The sequence below is a fragment of the Thamnophis sirtalis genome, unplaced genomic scaffold, assembly GCF_051295495.1.
Source record: "Thamnophis sirtalis isolate CommonGarterSnake01/CBP01778 unplaced genomic scaffold, rThaSir2_p1.2 scaffold_10, whole genome shotgun sequence".
NCBI lineage: Eukaryota > Metazoa > Chordata > Lepidosauria > Squamata > Natricidae > Thamnophis > Thamnophis sirtalis.
The window spans coordinates 19,535,967-19,556,079 of NW_028261390.1; the positions used below are offsets into that span (position 1 = coordinate 19,535,967).

General features: G+C 40.6%; 1 protein-coding gene across 1 annotated transcript in view; it reads left to right on the forward strand.

Annotated features, from left to right (window-relative positions):
• BANK1 (B cell scaffold protein with ankyrin repeats 1) overlaps nt 1-17,261 on the forward strand; it is a 149,585-nt gene extending 132,324 nt beyond the window's left edge. Inside the window, exons 10-13 of the mRNA XM_087723905.1 lie at nt 158-421; nt 6,222-6,290; nt 14,112-14,287; nt 15,955-17,261. Coding sequence (XP_087580031.1) covers nt 158-421; nt 6,222-6,290; nt 14,112-14,287; nt 15,955-16,008 — 563 coding nt within the window. The 3' untranslated portion in view covers nt 16,009-17,261. The remainder of the gene's footprint in view (nt 1-157; nt 422-6,221; nt 6,291-14,111; nt 14,288-15,954) is intronic.
• The last annotated feature ends 2,852 nt before the right edge of the window (nt 17,262-20,113 follow it).

A 20,113-nucleotide genomic window follows, 5' to 3' on the forward strand; every position in this document is an offset into this window, starting at 1 on the left:
TTTCATTGTTTGTTGTAACTGCAAACTGTTCACTAAACAAAGTAGTCAATAAATGAGGGTTACACATCATTACAAAGGTCCACATTAGTGGACTTGTGTCAAACCTTTCATTCAGACAATGTGTTTAATAACATTCGTGTCGATCTGTTGGTTTCAGCCTTGAATAAAGTGGAAGGCCAAGTGGAAAATAAGGGGACAGAGAGAGAGCCTGAGATAAATGGTTTTTCTGATGAAAGAGATGAGGAAGATCCATACACTTCTGCTGTGGTAAATGATGGTGTGTATGATGCTATTATGGAGAACAGACTTCAAGAGCAAAGGAAAGATGGCAGATCCTTTATTATGCATCGGCCGCCTGCACCTGCCCCGCGTCCTTTGTCTGCTGCTGTGAAAGAGGAGGGCACTTCTTACATAGCTCAAGGTAACACTCATTGGCATTCAGTCTTCAAACGCTTTGATGAACTTTTGCTGGAAATAAACTTCCACTTGTTTATTTCTGACCATCTGTCAGACTTCATTTCAAGCACAGTAATAAATCTTGACTTTCCAAACACTTCAGCCCACATTCAGCAACTTGCTTATAGAAGCTCCTCACAGACGCAAGGCAGCCAGATGTTCTTGCAGACAAAATGGAAGTCATAGGGGTATGCAGAAAACCTGCCTATTACCGAGCACGGAAATCAAGTCCAGTTCCAGAGGTATAAAGAAGGTCCCACACCTAGCAAAAGTTACGCCACAAATAGGCAAATCGGTGCTCCCGAAATGTTTTAAACTTTGATACTTATTAATTCATGCTAGTAGCAATAGCAACAGGACCCTGTTTCCCTGAAAATAAGACCTCCCCGGATAATAAGCCCAATTGTGCTTTTGAGTGCATGCGCTAAAATAAGCCCTCCCCAAAAAATAAGCCCTCTCTGAAAATATTGCACCACAGCAGCAGCCATGAGGTGACCATGCTCGCCGCCTCCTGCACCTCAAAAATAATAAGAACTCCCTGAAACTAAGGCCAAGCGCTTATTTTGGGGGTCAAAAGAAAATAAGAACCCGTCTTATTTTCAGGGAAACACGGTATATACCACTTCACATTGCTTTGCAGCCCTCTCTAAGCGGTTTACAGAGACAGCATATTGTCCCAACAATCTGGGTCCTCATTTTACGCACCTTGGAAGGCTGGAAGGCTGTGTCAACCTTGAGCTGATGAGATTTGAACTGCCGAATTGCAGGCAGTCAACAGAAATAGCCTGCGCCACTGTGTCTAATTAAAGTAACCAGGGGCAAGGGAAACTGCTTAGAGAGGGTTGTAAAGCTACAGTGCTTTACAAAGCAGTATATAACTCTAAGTGCTATAATTATATGTACTTTTGAGGATAATTACTCCCACTTATCTATCATGATAAACTGTGATGCCACCATTTGCTTTTTTAGCAAGGAAACTACTGTTCATCTGTGGGTTGAAGGAAGCCAAGATGACAATCCTCTGACTGATTTCTCCTATTTAACTTGCATAGCACATGGAGACCAGTTCAGGAAAAGGGAAATATGCAACTACCACATGCACAGACACCTGTTTTGGGCAGAGAGGGGTTTTTCCTATTTTATTTCAGTCCACCAGATTGAGCAGTCCACAACTGTTCCTTCGTAGACAGCTATATTGTTATTGTTTATAATCTACGTAGGATAAATTCAGTTAGTCCTTGACTTACTACGCAATTGAGCCCAACATTTATGTGGTTAAGTGAAATGTTTTTATTAAGTGAGCTTTGACCCATTTTACGACCTTTCTTGCCACAGATGTTAAGTGAAGCATTGCAGTTGTTAAATTAGTAACACAGTTGTTAAGTGAATCTGGATTCCCCATTGACTTTGCTTGTTCGGAAGGTCACAAAAAGGGGATCAGGGCCCCCGCAACCATCATAAATATGAGCCAGTTGCCAGGCTTCTGAATGTTGATCACATGGTCATGGGGATACAGCAATGGTTGTAAGTGTGAAAAACGGTCATAAGTCACCTTTTTCAATGCCATTGTAACTTTGAATGGTCACTAAGTGAACTGTTGTAAGTTGAGGACTACTTGTATTATGATATAGCAATATCTCATCAAGGTCCAATCAACTCTACATCCACTAGAGTCAGAAGTGGTATTCAGCCAGTTCAACCAAACCAGTAGCAGAAATCCCACCCTCCCAACCGCCCCAGCTTTTTGCCATCCTATTTAGGCACATTTTTGATGGCGGGCACATGCACAGAAGGCACATACATGAGAAAAGCGCACATGCAGATGGCCAGGCGCATGTGTAGAAGGGGCGCACGGACAAAGCGAGCGGGCATGCATACGGCGAACCAATGGTAACAAAATGTGAAACCCACTGCTGACTAGAGTGCATGTTCAATCTATCCCCTTTCCATTTTTAAGAGGTGTTTTTTTTCATTTTTATTCTTCATTAAACCATTACAATATTGGGTCTAATTTTATGGTGTCAGGGAAATATTTGAGAAAGCATATTATTTCCTTACGCATTGTAAAAGACTGCTGTGTATTGGCTCAGTCATATCACCCTTGGAAGCTAAAGTTAGCATCATTTAACTACAGACAGGTGCAATTTTGCTTACAGCTTAGCTATGACTTTTCAGAGCTGTTTCAGGCCTGAGGGAGATGCTTCAGTGTCTGTCCTGGGTGACTCATTGGCATCCTGGATATAGTTGATTGTGTGAAAAATCTGCCATCTGAAGTTCATGCTTATAATTATTAGTCTTCCCAGCCTATTTTCCAATAGGCATGTGAGCTACCAAAGTTGCATACATACTCACTTCTTCAGTAATGGACTTGATGTGGTCACTGAGCTAATGTCCAAGTTATTGTGCAGAATACTAGAATAATAGAGTTAGAAGGGACATTGGAGATCCTCTAGTCCAACCCCCTGCTCAGGCAAGAAATCCTGTAACCTTTCAGACAAACGGTTTTCCAATCTCTTCTTTAAAATCTCCAGTGTTGGAGCACTCACAATTTGTAGAAGATCAATCCACTGTTCTAATTGAAAAATTTTCCTTAATTCTAGGTGGGATGTCTCCTTGATTAGTTTCCAACCATTGTTGCTTGTCCTGCCTTCAGGTGCTTTGAAGAATAGGTTGACTCCCTCTTTATGGCAACTCCTTAGATACTGGAACACGGCTGTCATGTCACTCCTAGTCCTTCTTTTCATTAAACTAGACATAACCAGTTCCTGCAACCGTTCTTCATATGTTTTAGCCTCCAGTCCCCTAATCAACTTTGTTGCTCTTCTCTGCACTCTTTCTAGAGTCTCCACATCTTTTTTACATCATGGTGACCAAAACTGGACACAGTATTCCAAGTGTGGCCTTTCTTTATAAAGTGGTATTAACACTTCAAAAAGATTTAGTCTTAAAGTCATGGTATTTGTAGGGCAAATTTTCATGTCTGCTATGGTGACCAATTTTCAGGTCTACATATGCTTTCCCAATTTTTAGGTCTACGTATGCAGCAGATTATTCTTCTGTTGAATTTAATATTTTGTGGATCTGATAATCTAAACTTGAGGAATTATACAGGATTTTTTAAAATCATGAACAGACTACACTCCAATTAGCCAGAAACTGGAGAGACAAATCTCAAAGCATTGTGCACTACTAAGTACAGTTATTCTTTCTTGATATTGAATAGATCCAAATGGTTTCCCCAATATATTTTGGGATAAGTTCTTATCTTGCCTTATGGTGATATCACATAACTCTAGGAAGTTGTGGAATATTGAAGTTGTGGACAATTGAACTTACTCATGGTGTTCTTTCTTTTTTGGTAGTCATAAGTCAATCTTGTATTTGAGCAATATGGGGGCAATGCAGAAGAACAAATAACAAACCACTTAAAAATATTGAGTAGTCCACTTAAGAATAGTTCTTCCTACAGTTATTATATTCCCTCAAAACAGTCACTCCTCAAATTTCTTTAGCAGTGGAAGTGATGCAGTGGCCACTTTTTTGAAGACAGCAAATTCCACATTTTGGACAGAGATGACCGCTGATTTTAAAAAGGGGTCAAAGAGGTCATCTATGTCAAAATTGAACAGCCCTTTCTCGACAGTGTGGAGGGGAGGACACAACATTATCTATCTCCAGTCTACCACTTGGTCCTTCCAGCAGTTCCGAGAAAGTTCTACACCCGTTTGCACTACTCATGTGACCCCGAGGACACAGATAACTCCAAGTGGCCTCAACGAGTGTCTAAAAGAATGCAAATGACCAGTTTTCTGCAAAGAACATAAATCCTTCCATTTCCCCACCATCCAGTCAGAGCTGAAGAAGCTTCTTGGATGACAAGGAAACGTCTTCAAAGAAAAAAGGAAGTCCAATTGTCTTTTGAAAAAAGCATCTTTGCAAGAGTGGGAGTATTTCCTTTCCTTAGCTTAATACAGTTCAATCAAGAGACTCTCCTATTTTCATTTGAAGCTACATCATATAGCAAAGGATGCATGTTACAGAACCTTGCTTCCATGTGTGTGCAATTCCAAGTTTAATCAGGGAAATATATTTATAAAACAAAAATAAAATTATAATAACTACACAGTAAGAAATAAGTATATAAGCAATTTAAAAATAATATTTGAATGACTAAACCACTGGATGCCCCAAAGGTGCTTTTTTTAAGAGGCAACTGGACTTTCTGGTTTTTTTCTTTGAAGATGCTTCACTTCTTATCCAAGAAGCTTTTTCAGCTCTGATTGGATGGTGGAGAATGTAAGGATTTATACTCCTTGCAGACAGCTGGTCATTTGTACTTAAATCACCTTATTAGCTCCTCTAATTGGCAACACCACCCATCACATCAACAATTCACAGGACGTCACCAACAAGGTTTGGAAACTAAACTGACGTGGATCACCCCATGTGTCACACCTGGAAGCCATCTTTTGCATTGGGCCTTCAGACCTGCCACATTTAATGCTGTGGGAAATTGGGAGGGGAGGATTATGTGGAGGGGGATAGATATAGTCAAAATAACATTCCTTTCTCAGAGAGTCAAGGATGTCTTGCCTTGCACATGGAGTGGTATGACTGGGAGACATCTCCAGTTGGGACGGTGCCTGAGCAGGGACTTGAACTTTCGTTTGGGTGGGGAAAACCTGGAAAATTTCAGATTTTTCCCAGATGTGCCAATAGGACATATCTAATAAAATGGAACTTTGAGGAACCTCAAGCCTCAGAGTCTTCTTTCATTAGGGTTGTTACTTAGAACACTGATATTAACCCGAATCTCTTTTAAAACTCAACAAGCTCCCCCAAACTCCAGGATCCTGAGCTCTGAACGTCAACCTGAAATCAGATGGCGCGAAGACTCAGGGAAGATGGAGGACACCATGGTTTCCTATTATGTGACTTCCCTCTTCACCTACATCCCAATAACTGAAGCTGTCACAGTAGTGAACAAATGACTGCTACAAGACAGCACCTTAGGTGACAGAACCAACCTAATCCCAGACCACATATGTGCTTTGCTGGGCCTCTGCCTGACAACTATTTATTTTAAATACAATGAAAGTTTCTACAAACAAAAACCCAGTTGAGCCTTGGGTTCACCTATGTCTCCCATTGTAGCCAATGTCTACACGGAAGAGGTAGAAACCAAAGTCCTGTTATATAAAGGGAATTCAACTGGGCAAAGTTGTAGAAAGTTCTAAAACATAAAACCAATCTGCACCGTGGGCTTTCTTCTTATACTCTGTTTTTAAGAGTCTTCGGTGTTATAGTTAGAAGGGACGCAGTGGCTCAGTGGCTAAGATGCTGAGCTTGTTGATCAAAAAGGTTGGCAGTTCAGCAGTTCAAATCCCTAGTGCCACATAATGGAGTGAGCTCCTGTTACTTGTCCAGCTTCTGCCAACCTAGCAGTTTAAAACCAGGTAAAAAATGCAAGTAGAAAAATAGAAACCACCTTTGATGGGAGGGTAAAAGTGTCCTGTGCCCTTTCGGTGTTTAGTCATGCCGGCCACATGACCATGGAGACACCTTCAGACAGTGCTGGCTCTATGGCTTTCAAATGGAGATAAGCACTGCCCCCTAGAGTCAGGAATTAGTAACACATATGTGCAAGGGGAAACTTTACTTTTACCTTTAGGTGTTCTATCAAGACACTAAAATTGTGATGGATAATCAGCTTTCTTGTTTTCCTGCTTCTACTAGTAACTTCTTAATTTGCTTTTCTGTTACAGTCTTTCAGCAAAAGGTGACTAGGACTCATGCTGGTAATGAGAAGCTGTTGAATGCTGTCAGGAAACTAGGTACAGAATTAAATATTTTTGTCAATTTTGCTATTTTTAAAGTAATTTAAATCTAGTTTAATGGCAATACAGGATTCCTTTCTCTTATTGTGTATAATCAGCTTGGTATATGTCCTGTCCAGCCATATAGAACCTGCCATAATTCAAAGCCAATATGATTAATGTACGTGCTGGATGAGAACTGTGGGAATTTTGCAGCCCTGTCACATCTGGAGAGAACCAGGTCGGATAATGTGGGAATAGAGCATGCAACAGTTAGAAGCACAACTATCTACACAATTATTCACTATTAATTGGTTTCACCAATGCAAATTATTGCACAGTCTTGGGGTATAAATATAGACAAGGCAGACAGGATAGCCACCTTGTGGTTTGCAGACACAGAAGTTTCAAGCCAGCCCTTCTGTCTAAAAATCAAAGTTAGTAACCAGCTGCTGCATTTGCTTAAACGGGATATGGAAGAAATAGCAGACTGAAGGCAAAAAAAGGTTATATGCTGGGAATCAGGTAGCATATAAATTATCATTATGGTTGGTAACACAGCCAACCAGGTGTTTAGACTGGATCCGGCATTTTTTTATTTATCTACCAAGGATCTGGGATAGGCAGATGTTGTTCAATAATATTAACGGTATCATCACAGGATATAAGCTGTTAGCATCATCATCATCAACATCTAGTGGACAACAATTTCAATGCATACCAACCAAAGTAATTGCTAGATGGAAGCAACAAGACCCAGAAAACCTTCTTTGCTGGCATTTACTAGATGTCCAGATGACTTGAAAGTAAAATTGCAGTGATTTTCTCATTGTAATGTTGGAAGAAATGGCCATCTGGGTTCATTTCCAAGTGGGAAGAAAGATGCTGGAAACAATGGTGGCTGTTTGGAAAGATGGTTTTAATGGTGGACAGGATCACATGGTTTGAGGTCCTGGGCAAAAAGGGAAGAGATGCTGAGAGTGCCTAGGTTTTATGCCCTCTCTGGGTTTTTGAACTTGAGCTTGTATTCTGGTTGGTTGTCAGACTCCCATGGGGCCATGCAGGGGTAACTTCGTAAGTTTGTCTGTGTCCCAAGCTTGGTTGAGCCTGCTGGGTGATGATGGGGCTTCATTAAGAAGGGGCTTTGGGCAATTTCTCCTATGGCTCTACCTGAAGGAGGTAGATCTTTGTTATGTAGAATAGACTGGCCCGGGCCTTAATGGCCCATTGACAAAGGTGGGGTACTGAGTTTCTGTCTCTCTTTTAGGGGAAATATTCTGCCCTTTTAATATTTGCTAAAATATCTCATTTTCCTAGGATGGATGTTAACGTCCTACAGTAAACTTCCAACTTCTTACTGACTTCTCGCCTAATATTGGAAAAAGATAGCTTGCAGATTACTCCAAATTCTTAAAATCACCTTTGCAACTTTGCAACTTTGCAACTTTAATAAAATTTCTATGCCTCCTCCACCTTCTAAAATTTTCCTGTCCTAAGAAAGAAGATACATACATAATTGAATATACTTCTTTACTATTTTATAAGTAGGTGTAATTGCTTGGGGAAATCCCTGGGATAGGAACCATTCAGGATTTGATAGTTCCATATATAAAGTAAATTCAAGAATTTATATTCTGCTGGGTTTACTGTAGAATCCTTCTGGTTAAAAGGGAAGATAATTTTAACCATTTTGGTCTTTCATACATTATATTAATATAATAGTATCTGCTAAAATGTATCTTTTAATATATCTATTGTATTTCCCTGGGTAACTCACCAGAAATAATTTTGAAATTTGGCACTTCTAGGAGACATAAGACATTTGGCAGTTCCAGAAGGCTTATAGACATTTAGAGTTATTAGCGTAAGCTTATTTATTATCATGAATCTCATTATCTGCAGAGAAGGGAGTAGTTCATTTTTTTTAGATACCTCCAGATTCCACTTTCTGTTAACAAAATAGCCTAAAAGAATATTCCATAGAATGTGGTTTCTATGTTGTAACAACCCTTGATCTAATTTCTGCTAAATAAATTACATCCATCTGGCTTTCTGGGACCCTAATTTGTCATGCAATTTTAACAAGTTTAAGAAACAAATATATTTGAAACCATGATGGATAAACTATCTGAAATGGCACAGCCTAATTGTGGCTTGATATGTGAAGTCTTCTTCCTAACTGTAGAATCAAGAATACACTTTGTATTTACAACTTAAGCACTATAGTGTCAGCTTGATTTGACCTGTGGGAAGCTTATCTCTTACTTGTCATTTTACGGCCAGTAATTTCATGTTTTGAACTCGATTTCACCATTGGATTGGAGCACAGAGTAATTTCAGCCAAGATTATTAGATTAATGGCATTGGTTTGTTTGTTAAACAACAGAAGATACCTCTGAATCTTCTATTAACTGATCTTAAAAATCTACATGCAGGTGGTTCACAAGCCTTTATCTGTAAACGAGGAGTTTGTATGGCTTGATGTCTCTTGAAAACGGGGGGGCTATATAAATTATTTTCATACAGAGATATTTAATTCATGGACCATTGCCCTAATTTTGATAACTATACCCTGGGAATTAGCTTTAGGAGCTATCATTAAAAAGACATTTTCTTCCTCCCTCCAAAGGTCAGGGTTGATATCATGTACTGTAAAGTATCATATATGGATGCATAATATAATGTACCATCTTTCTGTGCTTAAAGGAAGGTGGGTTGTATATATCATTCTAATAGATTCTATGCATCTCTGCCTTCGGTACCACTAAGCATCAGGACATAGATGTCCCTTAAACAAGAGTCTCCAACCTTGGCAACTTTAAGCCTGGAGGACTTCAACTTTGCTGGCTAGGGATTTCTGGAAGTTGAAGTCCACCAGGCTTAAAGTTGCCAAGGTTGGAGACCCCTGCCTTAAATCTCATGCCCTGTATCTAGTCATGTAAAGCACAATGGTCCATGAGAACCTCACGGAATGAGACATGGCAATCTACATTTTGATGAGTCCTAATAAGGATAAAATTGGTCGTTGTTGTTTCCTGGTAGTTAGTATTCCTTTTCCTTTCCATCAGCAAGTAGGGTAAATGTCCACTTTACCTACACGGGATGGAATAAGAGGTCTTTTTTTAATGTTGCTGTCAAGTCAATGTTGGCTCCTAATAACTGCTTGCACAAATCCCTGCTTTTTTCTTGGCAAAAATTTGGAAATGGTTTTATATTGGTTCTTTCCTAGGGCTGAGAGTGACTGTCTCAACATCATCCAGATGGCTTTGTATCTGACTATGATGGGTCTAATACTCTTCTGAAAGAGCATTAAACCAATGTCCAAAAATAGCCCAGTTGTCAGCATACAAGAAAGGCATGAAATGAGAGGAAGCATCCATAAAGAGCCAGCCTTATTCCCCGATCATTCTTACAATGGCAGGGCAGTGTGCTTGAGCATTGAGAGATAGCCCATATAGTCCTGATGGCCAACCTATGCCACGTGTGCCCAAAATGGCATGAGAAGCCATATTGCTCTGGACCTGGGAAGCCTTGCCTGTTTGTCTTCTGGGTTTCTGGCATGCATGCACACACGATGATCAGCTGTCCTTCATGCATGCAGCAGTGCCACAATCCGGTGTACGCATGCACACTGACTAGATGATGTGCATGAGCAACAGAATCAGGAAGGTTGGCTTTTCCGGAATGTGATCCCTTCGCGCAGTGCTGAAAACCAGTGTGCGCATGTGTGCTGGCCAGCTGATTGTCAGGCCTGCAGGTGTGCTAAAACCCAGAAGTTTGGCTTTTCCGGAGCATGACCCTGACAAGCATGCACGTGTGCGTGCAATATTTCCGCGCAACCTTTTCGGCACCGCACCATCACCCTCACTGCCATATAGTACGCAAAATTGTGTAAAAGTGTACAACATAGCACTTCCAGTCTTCACAATTATAATAAAACCCATAAAAGCCTGCACAACTCTTCATTAGTGAAGCAATGAAAATGTATAGCACACTCTTCAGTGAGAGAACCAATAATGCACATGTGGCAAAATGCACCCCTATTTTCCGATTTAAATTGGTGCTCTGGGCAGCACTGACCCAGAATTTTCTGAAGAATGCACAAGACCTCCAGTTAAAGTCCAGGTGTGGCCTAGCATTTATTCAAAAGAGTCCTAATGTATATAAGAAGCCAATGTAATACCTGGCAAGCCTTAACCACATCATCAGTAAAATGTACTAGATCATGTCCATAGCCAAAATTGTGTCAGAAGAAGAGGAAAACACTTCTTTCAAATTACAACTAAAGACAATTTTAAGCTGTCTCAGCAATGGCCTATGAATGCATCAAGTATATTTTATGCGCAAAAATGGAAGGCTATGATGGACGAATGCCTGCAAAAGTTGATGGAGTTCACAGAGATTACTGAATTGATTGCTTTGATTAAAGAACAGAATACAATTAATTTTGTTTCTACTTGAAAACCGGTTTTTGGTTTTGTGCTTGAGGTGGAAAAAATGACTTTTGCTGGCTTGATAGATTTGTTGCTACAGAAATGGCTAGTATATATTATTATGTAAAAGTAAGAAGTTGAGATTGTATATTATTACCTTATTCTACTGCACCAAAAGGAGTCAGAAGTCAATTCTTTTCTTTTTCTTTTCCATGTTTTCCACATAATTTTTGCTGTTCCCCTTTTCCTTTCCTGTTCTCCCTTTATTTTCATTTTTTTCTTTATATCTCTGTATTTCACACTTCGATAAATTAATAAAATACTTAAACCAATGGCCTGTGGATGAAGACATAACATTAAAAAAGGATTACAAAGACATTTATTGGCCAGGAGAGGATGTTCAGAGTAGGCATGTAATGGTATCAGTAAAATGAGTCCTGTCCCTTTAATGTCCTCACAAGTATCTACAAAGTATCCTCACAAGTATTTTACAGACCTCTCACAACCTGGACATAAATTGTTTCAACTCCTACCCTCAAAACAATACTATAGAGCACTGCACACCAAAACAACTAGACACAAGAACAGTATTTTTTCCTGAACCAGTAGTGGTTTGGTGGCCTGGGTCCCTGGAACCAGTAGCAATTTACACCTGTCACATGCCCCGAACAGGTTCTCCTGGTGGCATCATTTTGGTTTTGGCTTCTGCGCATGTGCAGAACAATTTTTATTGAACTGTGCATGCGCATGTAGTGCACATCAAGAACATGAAGCAAGTGTGCAGCACAGCCATGATCAAACCGGCAATAGTGCCTGCTGGAACCCACCCCTGCCCTCAATACTGTCAAACTATTTACTAAGTCTGCATTACTATTACTATTAATCTTCTCATCGTTCCTATCACCCATCTCCTCCCACTTATGATTGCATGACTGTAACTTCATTGCTTGCATCCTTATGATTTATTTTGATTGTTTCCTAGTATGTTTTGATTGTTTATTTGTACCCTATGACTATCATTAAGTGTTGTACCTTATGATTTGTGATGAATATATCTTTTCTTTTATATACACTGAGAGCAGTTGTGGGTTGCAGGTGGTACACCCGGTACAGGCGTACCGGTGCCTGCCGGGAACACTGGGTACTGTTCTGGTACAGTGCTCCAGAGGGCCTGCCCTCCCACCCATCCTCCTTACCTGTATTTGAGCTCTTATGCACTTCCGCGCATGTGCATGGTGCGTACGGCACCTGCACGACACTCTGCTGAGCAGCTGAAATATCGCGGAGGTGTTGCAAGAGGTAAGGATGCATGCGTGCACTGCACGTGTTCATGTGGTAGATGCCGGGGCCCATTGCACCGTAACGGTTGCACCGGGATCTGGAACCCACCACTGACTGAGAGCATATGCACCAAAGACAAATTCCTCATGTGTCCAATCACACTTGGCCAATAAAGAATTCTATCCTGTATTCTATTCTAACCACTCCTACTTCAACCACAGAAGAACCTCCAAGTTGGGTTTTTAAAAGCAGGCAGGCTTGCAAAGGAAGCAACTGCTCTTTAGTTGCTCTGAACTTAAGCCATCCAGAGCTCTGAGAACATCTTGGTTTATTCCCCTATACCATTTGCCATGACTCATTTTTGCAACATGCAGACTTGCAGACAATGTTTTATCTTCTCTATAAGGTTGAATATAATTTGGCTTAGAAAAGAAAAAGAACACAGGATTATCTTGGGAAACGTGTGACAGACTTATTATTTGATTGCTGCAGGACATTGTCTTGATAGTGCTGCATTTTCGGAACCAAGCTGCCCACCCCTTAATGTAACTTTCTGACTTGTGTTTCATAATTAGCTAATGGCATTGTGCTATCTCTTAACAGGAACTCCAATGACTACTAAATTTAATGAGAGTGACTTAATCAAGGAAATGGCCATGAATCTGAATGGAGATGTAGATTGATCTCTCTCTCTCTCTCTCTCTCTCTCTCTCTCTCTCTCTCTCTCTCTCTCTCTTCTCTCTCTCTCTCTCTCTCTCTCTCCCTCTCCCTCTCCCTCTCCCTCTCCCTCTCCCTCTCCCTCTCCCTCTCCCTCTCTCCCCCTCTCTCCCCCCCCTCTCTCTCTCTCCCTCTCTCCCCCTCTCTCCCCCTCTCTCTCCCTCTCTCTCCCTCTCTCTCCCTCTCTCCCTCCCTCTCCCTCTCCCTCTCCCTTCCTCTCTCCCTTTCACACGCACACACATACAGACACACAGAGAGAGACCAATTAGATATAACTTTTTCACAATTCAATGCAGCATGAATAAGTTCATTTATTAATATATATTCTAATATCTCAACTAGTTGTTGAGCATGGGACAGATTTGTGTAGGTACAGAGCGAAGGTGGTTTGCTGTTGATCAGTGAATAGTGGGGCATATGGCTAAATGTTCTATTGACTGGTCACTTTGAAGAGGAAGAACAAAATGATTTGCCTCTGAGATCTAGTGCTTACTGGACAATATCCAGTAGATCCCAGAGTCATCTGGAGACTCCAAACATCTGTTTTTATAGTGAAATGGCTGAAAATGGGTTGCACAATTTCCCAACATGTTCATTAGAAAACATTGAAAATTGTAGTGTGGTCCTTAAAGCACTGGGAAAGTGATTAGGAAACACACACATGCATGTACACACACATACACACAAGCAAAAAAAACCTCCAGGGATAAAAATAGGGTTTCCTGCCAAAGCAGGGGGTTGGATTAGAAGACCTGCAAGGTCTGAAGGTGGGCTTCAAAAATTGCAGCAACATGTCCGCTGACCAGCTGCTGGATGGTATGGCCATAATGGGCGTGGCCTAGTTAGCCTCCTCCACCATGACGGGGGGGTTTCACCCTCCCCGGGCTCCAGAGGCTTTTCTAGAGCCCCCAGGAGGGTGAAAACTGCTCCCCCGGGCTTCGGAGGCCCTCTGGAGGCCGGAAACAGACCCATTTCCTCCAGTAGGCCCATTTCCCCATCTCTTCAAGCCTCCAAGCGGGCCCTATACTTACCTGGCATGATGGGCCGCATGGAGACTCCTGGGAGGGATGGGGTGGGAGGGGCGTGGCCAGCCAGGGGTGGCATTTGGGAGTTTGCTGAACTGGGCAGAATCCTAGTTAGAGGATCGCCCAAACCCATGAATCCCAGCAGCCCACCCCTCCCAAGTTCCCTTCCAACTCTGTTATTCTGTTTGTTTGTTTTGTTTTTTCTGTTTGGCCCATTCAGAAAAGTTCCCCTCTTTTGCTCTCCATGTATTATATGTGGCTTGTAGATACCCAAGTCTTCAGAAATCGCAATGCTGTGTTGAGTTGTATCTCACTTCCTTACCAAGAAATCCAAGGATGCTTATGATGACTTTCCCCTCATCATTTCCTCTCGCTTTCTGCAGATAGAAGTTATGAGGACAAAATCACATACACCACTGTCAAGCCCAATATCCCACCAAGGGAGGAAGAACGCATCTTAATCCAACAGCAACTGAAAAAGGGAAACAGTCCCATGGATGAAATGCAGAAACTCAAGCTCTGGCAAATGCATACAAGTAGAATGGAACCCACTCAGCAGGTAAATTATTCATAGATTTTGCCAATATTTATGCTGAACATTTGAGGATAACATTTGGACCACTGCCAATTAATGGGATTTGTATTCCACGAGTGTCAAATGTAAAATCCTCCTTCTGGAATAATTATTGCTATTAAATGTTCCACTGGGCTGTTCAAATGCTCAGAGAAAGCTCAGCAAAACGTCTTTTGGCTGCAGCAGTGTTCACCAAATTTGCAGGCAGGGAGATGGGGTGAAAGAAAATGTAAACAAATCAGACGTCCACCTGAGCTATATTCCCTTTGAATTGTCTTGATATATGGACAGAAAGTCTATAAGCTACTGGGCAGCTGTTCAAACAATGAAAGATTGGCATTCAAAACTATGCCTTAACCATATTGTCACTAAATACGTGCAATAAAACTACTCTATTCTCTTTTGAAAGAGCTTCTAAAAAAATTATCTGCCAACAACTGAATGAGTTGTGATAGAGAAAAAATGCAAGACATCCTGTCTGCTCCATATTAATATAGTACTGCATCTATATTACCTTATGGCACTAGTACCTTGCCAATATTTCATTCCCAAATCCCTTGAAAGAAATTTAAATCCAATCAAATCACCCAAGGTTCTAAATTTTTTTGAGGAGTTTATTCCATTTATATTTTTGCTCTGTTTCTTTAAATTGTTTAGAGTTATTGGCAGGCTGAAATAAGGTTGGGAAAATAAGGAAGAAATATTTTTGCCATTGGTCTAAGTCTGTGATGGCGAACCTATGGCATGCGTGCCACAGGTGGCATGCAAAGCCCTCTCTGCGGGCACATGATCCACTGCCCCGGCTCAGCTCTGCTATGCATGCGCTCATGCCTCCTCTCTGCTGCGTATATGGGTAGGGCGCATGTAGGAGACACGGGGAAGGGTGCATGTGGTGGGCATGTGTGGGGCAGAGGTGGGTTTCTGCCGATTCGCCCCAGATCAGGTGAACCGGTAGTGGCAGTGGTGGGAGGCGCAGAAGCATCGCATGCACACATGAGTGAACCGGTAGTAAAATAAATTGAAACCCACCACTGGGATGGGAGGTTGGGCGCACGCGGGGCGGCCACGCATATATTGCATTATGGGTATGTGCACACTCTGTGCTGAAAAAGTTAGCCATTAATGGTCTAGGTTGCTTTCTGGGAATTATGAAGTATATTGTAGTCCAACGGAACTGATTAAAGGAGAAAATATCAAGGCTGATCTCTTTAATTATTTTTGCCCTTAGGAGGTGGAGAGTGGTAATGATAAGGTTTCTTTTTTTTTTCCATTGGACAATTTTTCCACAATTCATTTGGTAGCAAATAGTGAACTGAATGGAGGAAAAAAATATTTAAAAGGATTTCCTTTGCTATAACTTTTATGGGCTATTAAAAATCTCGATTGTTCTGAATAATCAACTGCACTGAATGGTTTTTTGTTGTCTCTGTGTTGTTTCTTATTTTTTTAAAAAATAAACCAGCTCAGAGATTCTATTCTCAGAAAATACCAGAGGAGGAAAAGATGTGTGGCAAATTACATTTTACAAGTATTGAAACTGTGTTATGAACGTGGCTTGAGCTAAATTAGTAAAGTCCATGGAAAGACTTCTCTAGATTTTTCTAGAATGTTCTAGGCAACTGCCAAATTTTGCCTGCTTATTATCATTCTAGGTGGAGGAGTATTTCAAGGAGCAAGTCAATACAGATGAAGCAAATGGACTGTAAATACCTTTACAGCAAGGATCATCAAACTGTGAATCAAGTCCTTCAATCAATTGTGGGAAAGTTGTTAAGGAAATAACTGAACTTTGATAGCACTGGTGTCTTGATTTATGGATAAGAATTTATCTGGACAGCCTTTGGTTTATTCTGACATGTATTCATTCTGACAGCTGTTGCAGGAACCTAGAAAACACCCTGGCAGGCCTTTATAGGGGCTATTCCCCAATAAAGAGAGAGGATAAATTCTTTTGGACTTGGTTTTTTTTCATAGTTATGCAACTGATTTTTTTGTATTATTTATTTAGCATATGGTGATGTTACAATTAGCCAAGAGGCTACAGGGTGAGTACAAAGTAGTGGCTGATGATTCCTTTTGTATCTTATTGGCACATTGGAATGTAATCCTCTACCAAAATCCAAATGAAAAAGGAAATGTATCTGTTAAGGGAAAAAAATCCCAAAATGTTTACATTAGAGGAATATTTGAATAAAAAAATATTCCATAGGGGAAAAGCGGTGGCAAAGCTGCACGTTTTGTGACTATGTGCATCATACAAAATGTTTCTGTTATACATAATAAAAGGCAAAACATTTGTATACTAACACCTTCCGTCCAAATTACCAAAGATAAACTCAGATTACCAATTGAGTAAAGATCATTAAAATCAAATCAAATGAAATCATCATTGCGATAATAGACTCACAACAAGGAGGGTGAGTTACAATCATTAAAAATCATAAAGAATCTAAGAGAATTCTTGTGGGTTTAGAGGAGCATAAAAGGTTACCATGTGGGAAGACTAGCATGTTTTAGAGCATTGTATGTGGCAAACTAAATGCTCATTAAATCTAATTTATAGGTCATCAAGTTGTGATTTGATGAATTTGGAGTGCTGCTGAACATTGTATGTTGTAGTAGTGTTGATATCTGAAAGCAGCAGGGTAGTGTATATGCCCATGCATACACACACACATAAACACACAGACACCTCTATTGGATTTTTTTTTCATTCCTGATCAACAGAATCATTTTTGTTCACAATTCAGATGATAAATCATATTACAGGTATCCTTCACTTACAACTACAATTAGGACTCAACTTCCACATGCTTGTTGCCAAACCCCTGTATCACAATCATATGACCACAGAGACACTGGGATAGAATCAAGATAGAATCAAGATCACGTGAAGTGTTAATACCACTTTATAATGCCTTGGTAAGGCCACACTTGAAATTCTGCATTCAGTTTTGGTCGCCATGATATAAAAAAGATGTGGAGACTCTAGAAAGAGCGCAGAGAAGAGCAACAAAGATGATTAGGGGACTGGAAGCTAAAACATATGAAGAAAAATTGCAGGAACTGGATATGTCTAGTGTAATGAAAAGAAGGACTAGGGGAGACATGATAGCAGTCTTCCAATATCTCAGGAATTGCCACAAAGAAGAGGGAGTCAAACTATTCTCCAAAGCACCTGAGGGTAGAACAAGAAGCTATGGGTGGAAACTAATCAAGGAGAGAAGCAACTTAGAACTGAGGAGAAATTTCCTGACAGTTAGAACAATTAATCAGTGGAACAGCTTGCCTCCAGAAGTTGTGAATGCCCCAACACTGAAAGTCTTTAAGATGTTGGCTAGCCATTTGTCTGAAATGGTATAAGGTTTCCTGCCTAGGCAGGGGGTTGGATTAGAAAACCTCCAAGGTCCCTTTCAACTCTGCTATTGTATTGTATTGATAGTTGTATGTGCAAGAATCATTTCTAAGTCAAATATTTATGGAGATTGTCAATCATGGTTGTCCCAAAGGTGCATTTATCAGTCACTTTTTTTCAGTACGGTTGTATTCTTTGTCTGGTTTTTAAATAAAGTCATGAATCAAGAACTACCTGTAATTTCCTCCTATTTTACTTTAGGGTTATGCAGAACACTTGATTAGAAAGGCAAAATATATACTAAATTTGGATGGTTTAGAGAGCCACTTCCCCCCATAAAGCAATTGGTGAATTCTGGAATTCTGCAAATTCTTAGAAATTGTCAGGATTGGGAGAAAAGGGCTTATCCAAAATTAACAAAACTAGCTTTTTTTTTCTGGGGTCTTTTTATGTGTTTTATCTTATTACAAATGAGAATTTCTCCAACAAAAGCACCTGTGTTGGAATGGCAGGCATTGCTTCATAGAACTCCTCCAGAGGTTATTGTTAAAATCAAAATGGTGCTGATCTCGCAGAAACACTTCTGGTAGTATAGGGGTGGGCTACTGGGGCGATCATCTAGCTAGAATTCTGCCCAGTTTGGCGAACCGCTAAATGCCACCCCTGGCTGGCCACGCCCACCTCACCACATCCATCTGACCCCACCATGTCCCTCCCAGGAGTCTCCATGCAGCCCACTCATCATGTCAGGTAAGTACAGGGCCCACGCAGAGGCTTCGGGAGGGGGAAAATAGGCCTATCAGAGGTTCCAGAATTCCAAAAAAGGGCTTATTTCGGGCCTCCGGAGAGCCTCTGGAGCCCGGGAGAAGCAGTTTTCACCCTCCCAGAGGCTTACAGAAAGCCTAAGGAGCCTGGGAAGGGATAACCACCACCGCCCGTCATGATGCAGGGGGCCACCTAGGCCATGCCCACCATAGCCATGCCCACCCAGCAATGGAGCAACAAATCCATTTCTGCAATTTTTGAACCCCACACCTGCTGTAGTATCTAATTGATATGTTTCTTTAAAAATGGAAAGAAAATGTCCACTATTGGAAATTTAATAGAAAGATGCCATAAATAAAGCCACAGAGCTTCAGGATAACTTCAAATAAGGAGGATAATTTGCAAAATGCCTTTTTTTCAGAATATGTTCATTTCTTGAGACTAAGGATTTTGGGACACTGCGTTATATTGAGAAGCAATTTGATATAGAGGATAAGACACGAGAGTAGAAACTAGGAGATCATGAATTCTGGTCTTACCTTAGGCATGAAACTTGCCTTAGGTCAGGAGTGTCAAACTTGATTTATTGAGGGCCGCAACAGAGTTGTGTTTGATCTCAGAGGGGGGAAAGGGGCGTGGCCAGGGGGCGTGGCCAGCTTGACATCATTTGTATCTGTGGTGGCCAAGTACTAAGGCAGGACTTCCCTCAGACCCTCCCTCCCTTTCACTATAATCTCCTTCCTACCTTCCTTTTCTTCTTTTTCCTTCACTCCTCATTCTCCTTTCTTCTTCCTTCCCCTCTTTCCTTATTTTTCCTTCCTTGCTCTCTTATCATCTTTCTTTTTTTTCTTTGTTTTTCTTCTTTCCCTTTCTCCTTTCCTGTTCCTTCATGGATGCGCAAATGCAAAAGGGGAAAATTTGATTTTGACACTCCTGCACTAAAGCCTTCATATATTTCTAATCTTTAAAAGGCAAGAAACTGTGCCATCAGTTTTCAGTATCCATGGTCAGAGACAGCTCCTAAGCTTGCTGAGGGGCCTTGGGCCTACAAAGTGTCTCCTCTTGTTTAGAAGTAATCCCCCCCCCAAAAAAAAACTTTCCTGTGAATGGATGTGACTTTCGGCCTGAAAAATATTTGTTGGTTATAAAGTTTTAAAATGTAAATAGAAAAGAATCCTGCATTCAGGTAGCATTTTCTCTAGGCAACCTACTTCTCCAATGTTTCCAAACATGGACAGAAGCATCTGCCAAAAATGCAGAGCTCTAAATATAGACTTTGCTTTTTAGCATAAGGAAAATGGGCTATCAGATTTATATAGCTTTTGAGATTTAAATATTTCTAAACCCTCTTAGGCACATTATAGCAATAAATGTCATAGTTGGGAAATATCATAATATAATATCAATAAAACTCACAAAAGCATAGCATGAAAGCATACTAATAAACCACCATTACTTAAACTTCTTGCCACTGCATTAAAAGCAGAGTAATAGCCAAAACCTAAAAAAATAAAACTTATTCAAGTATTCATAAAACCCATTACTCTATATACAGTTAAGGTGTCCGCGTAACTGATCAAACCTTCTGAAATATTATTAAGAGAATATCTGTAGCTCAGCATTGAATTGAGGAGTTCTTGGTATTCTCTGAGTATAGTTGTTTTCTTGCAGAAGTTTCATTACCCAACTAG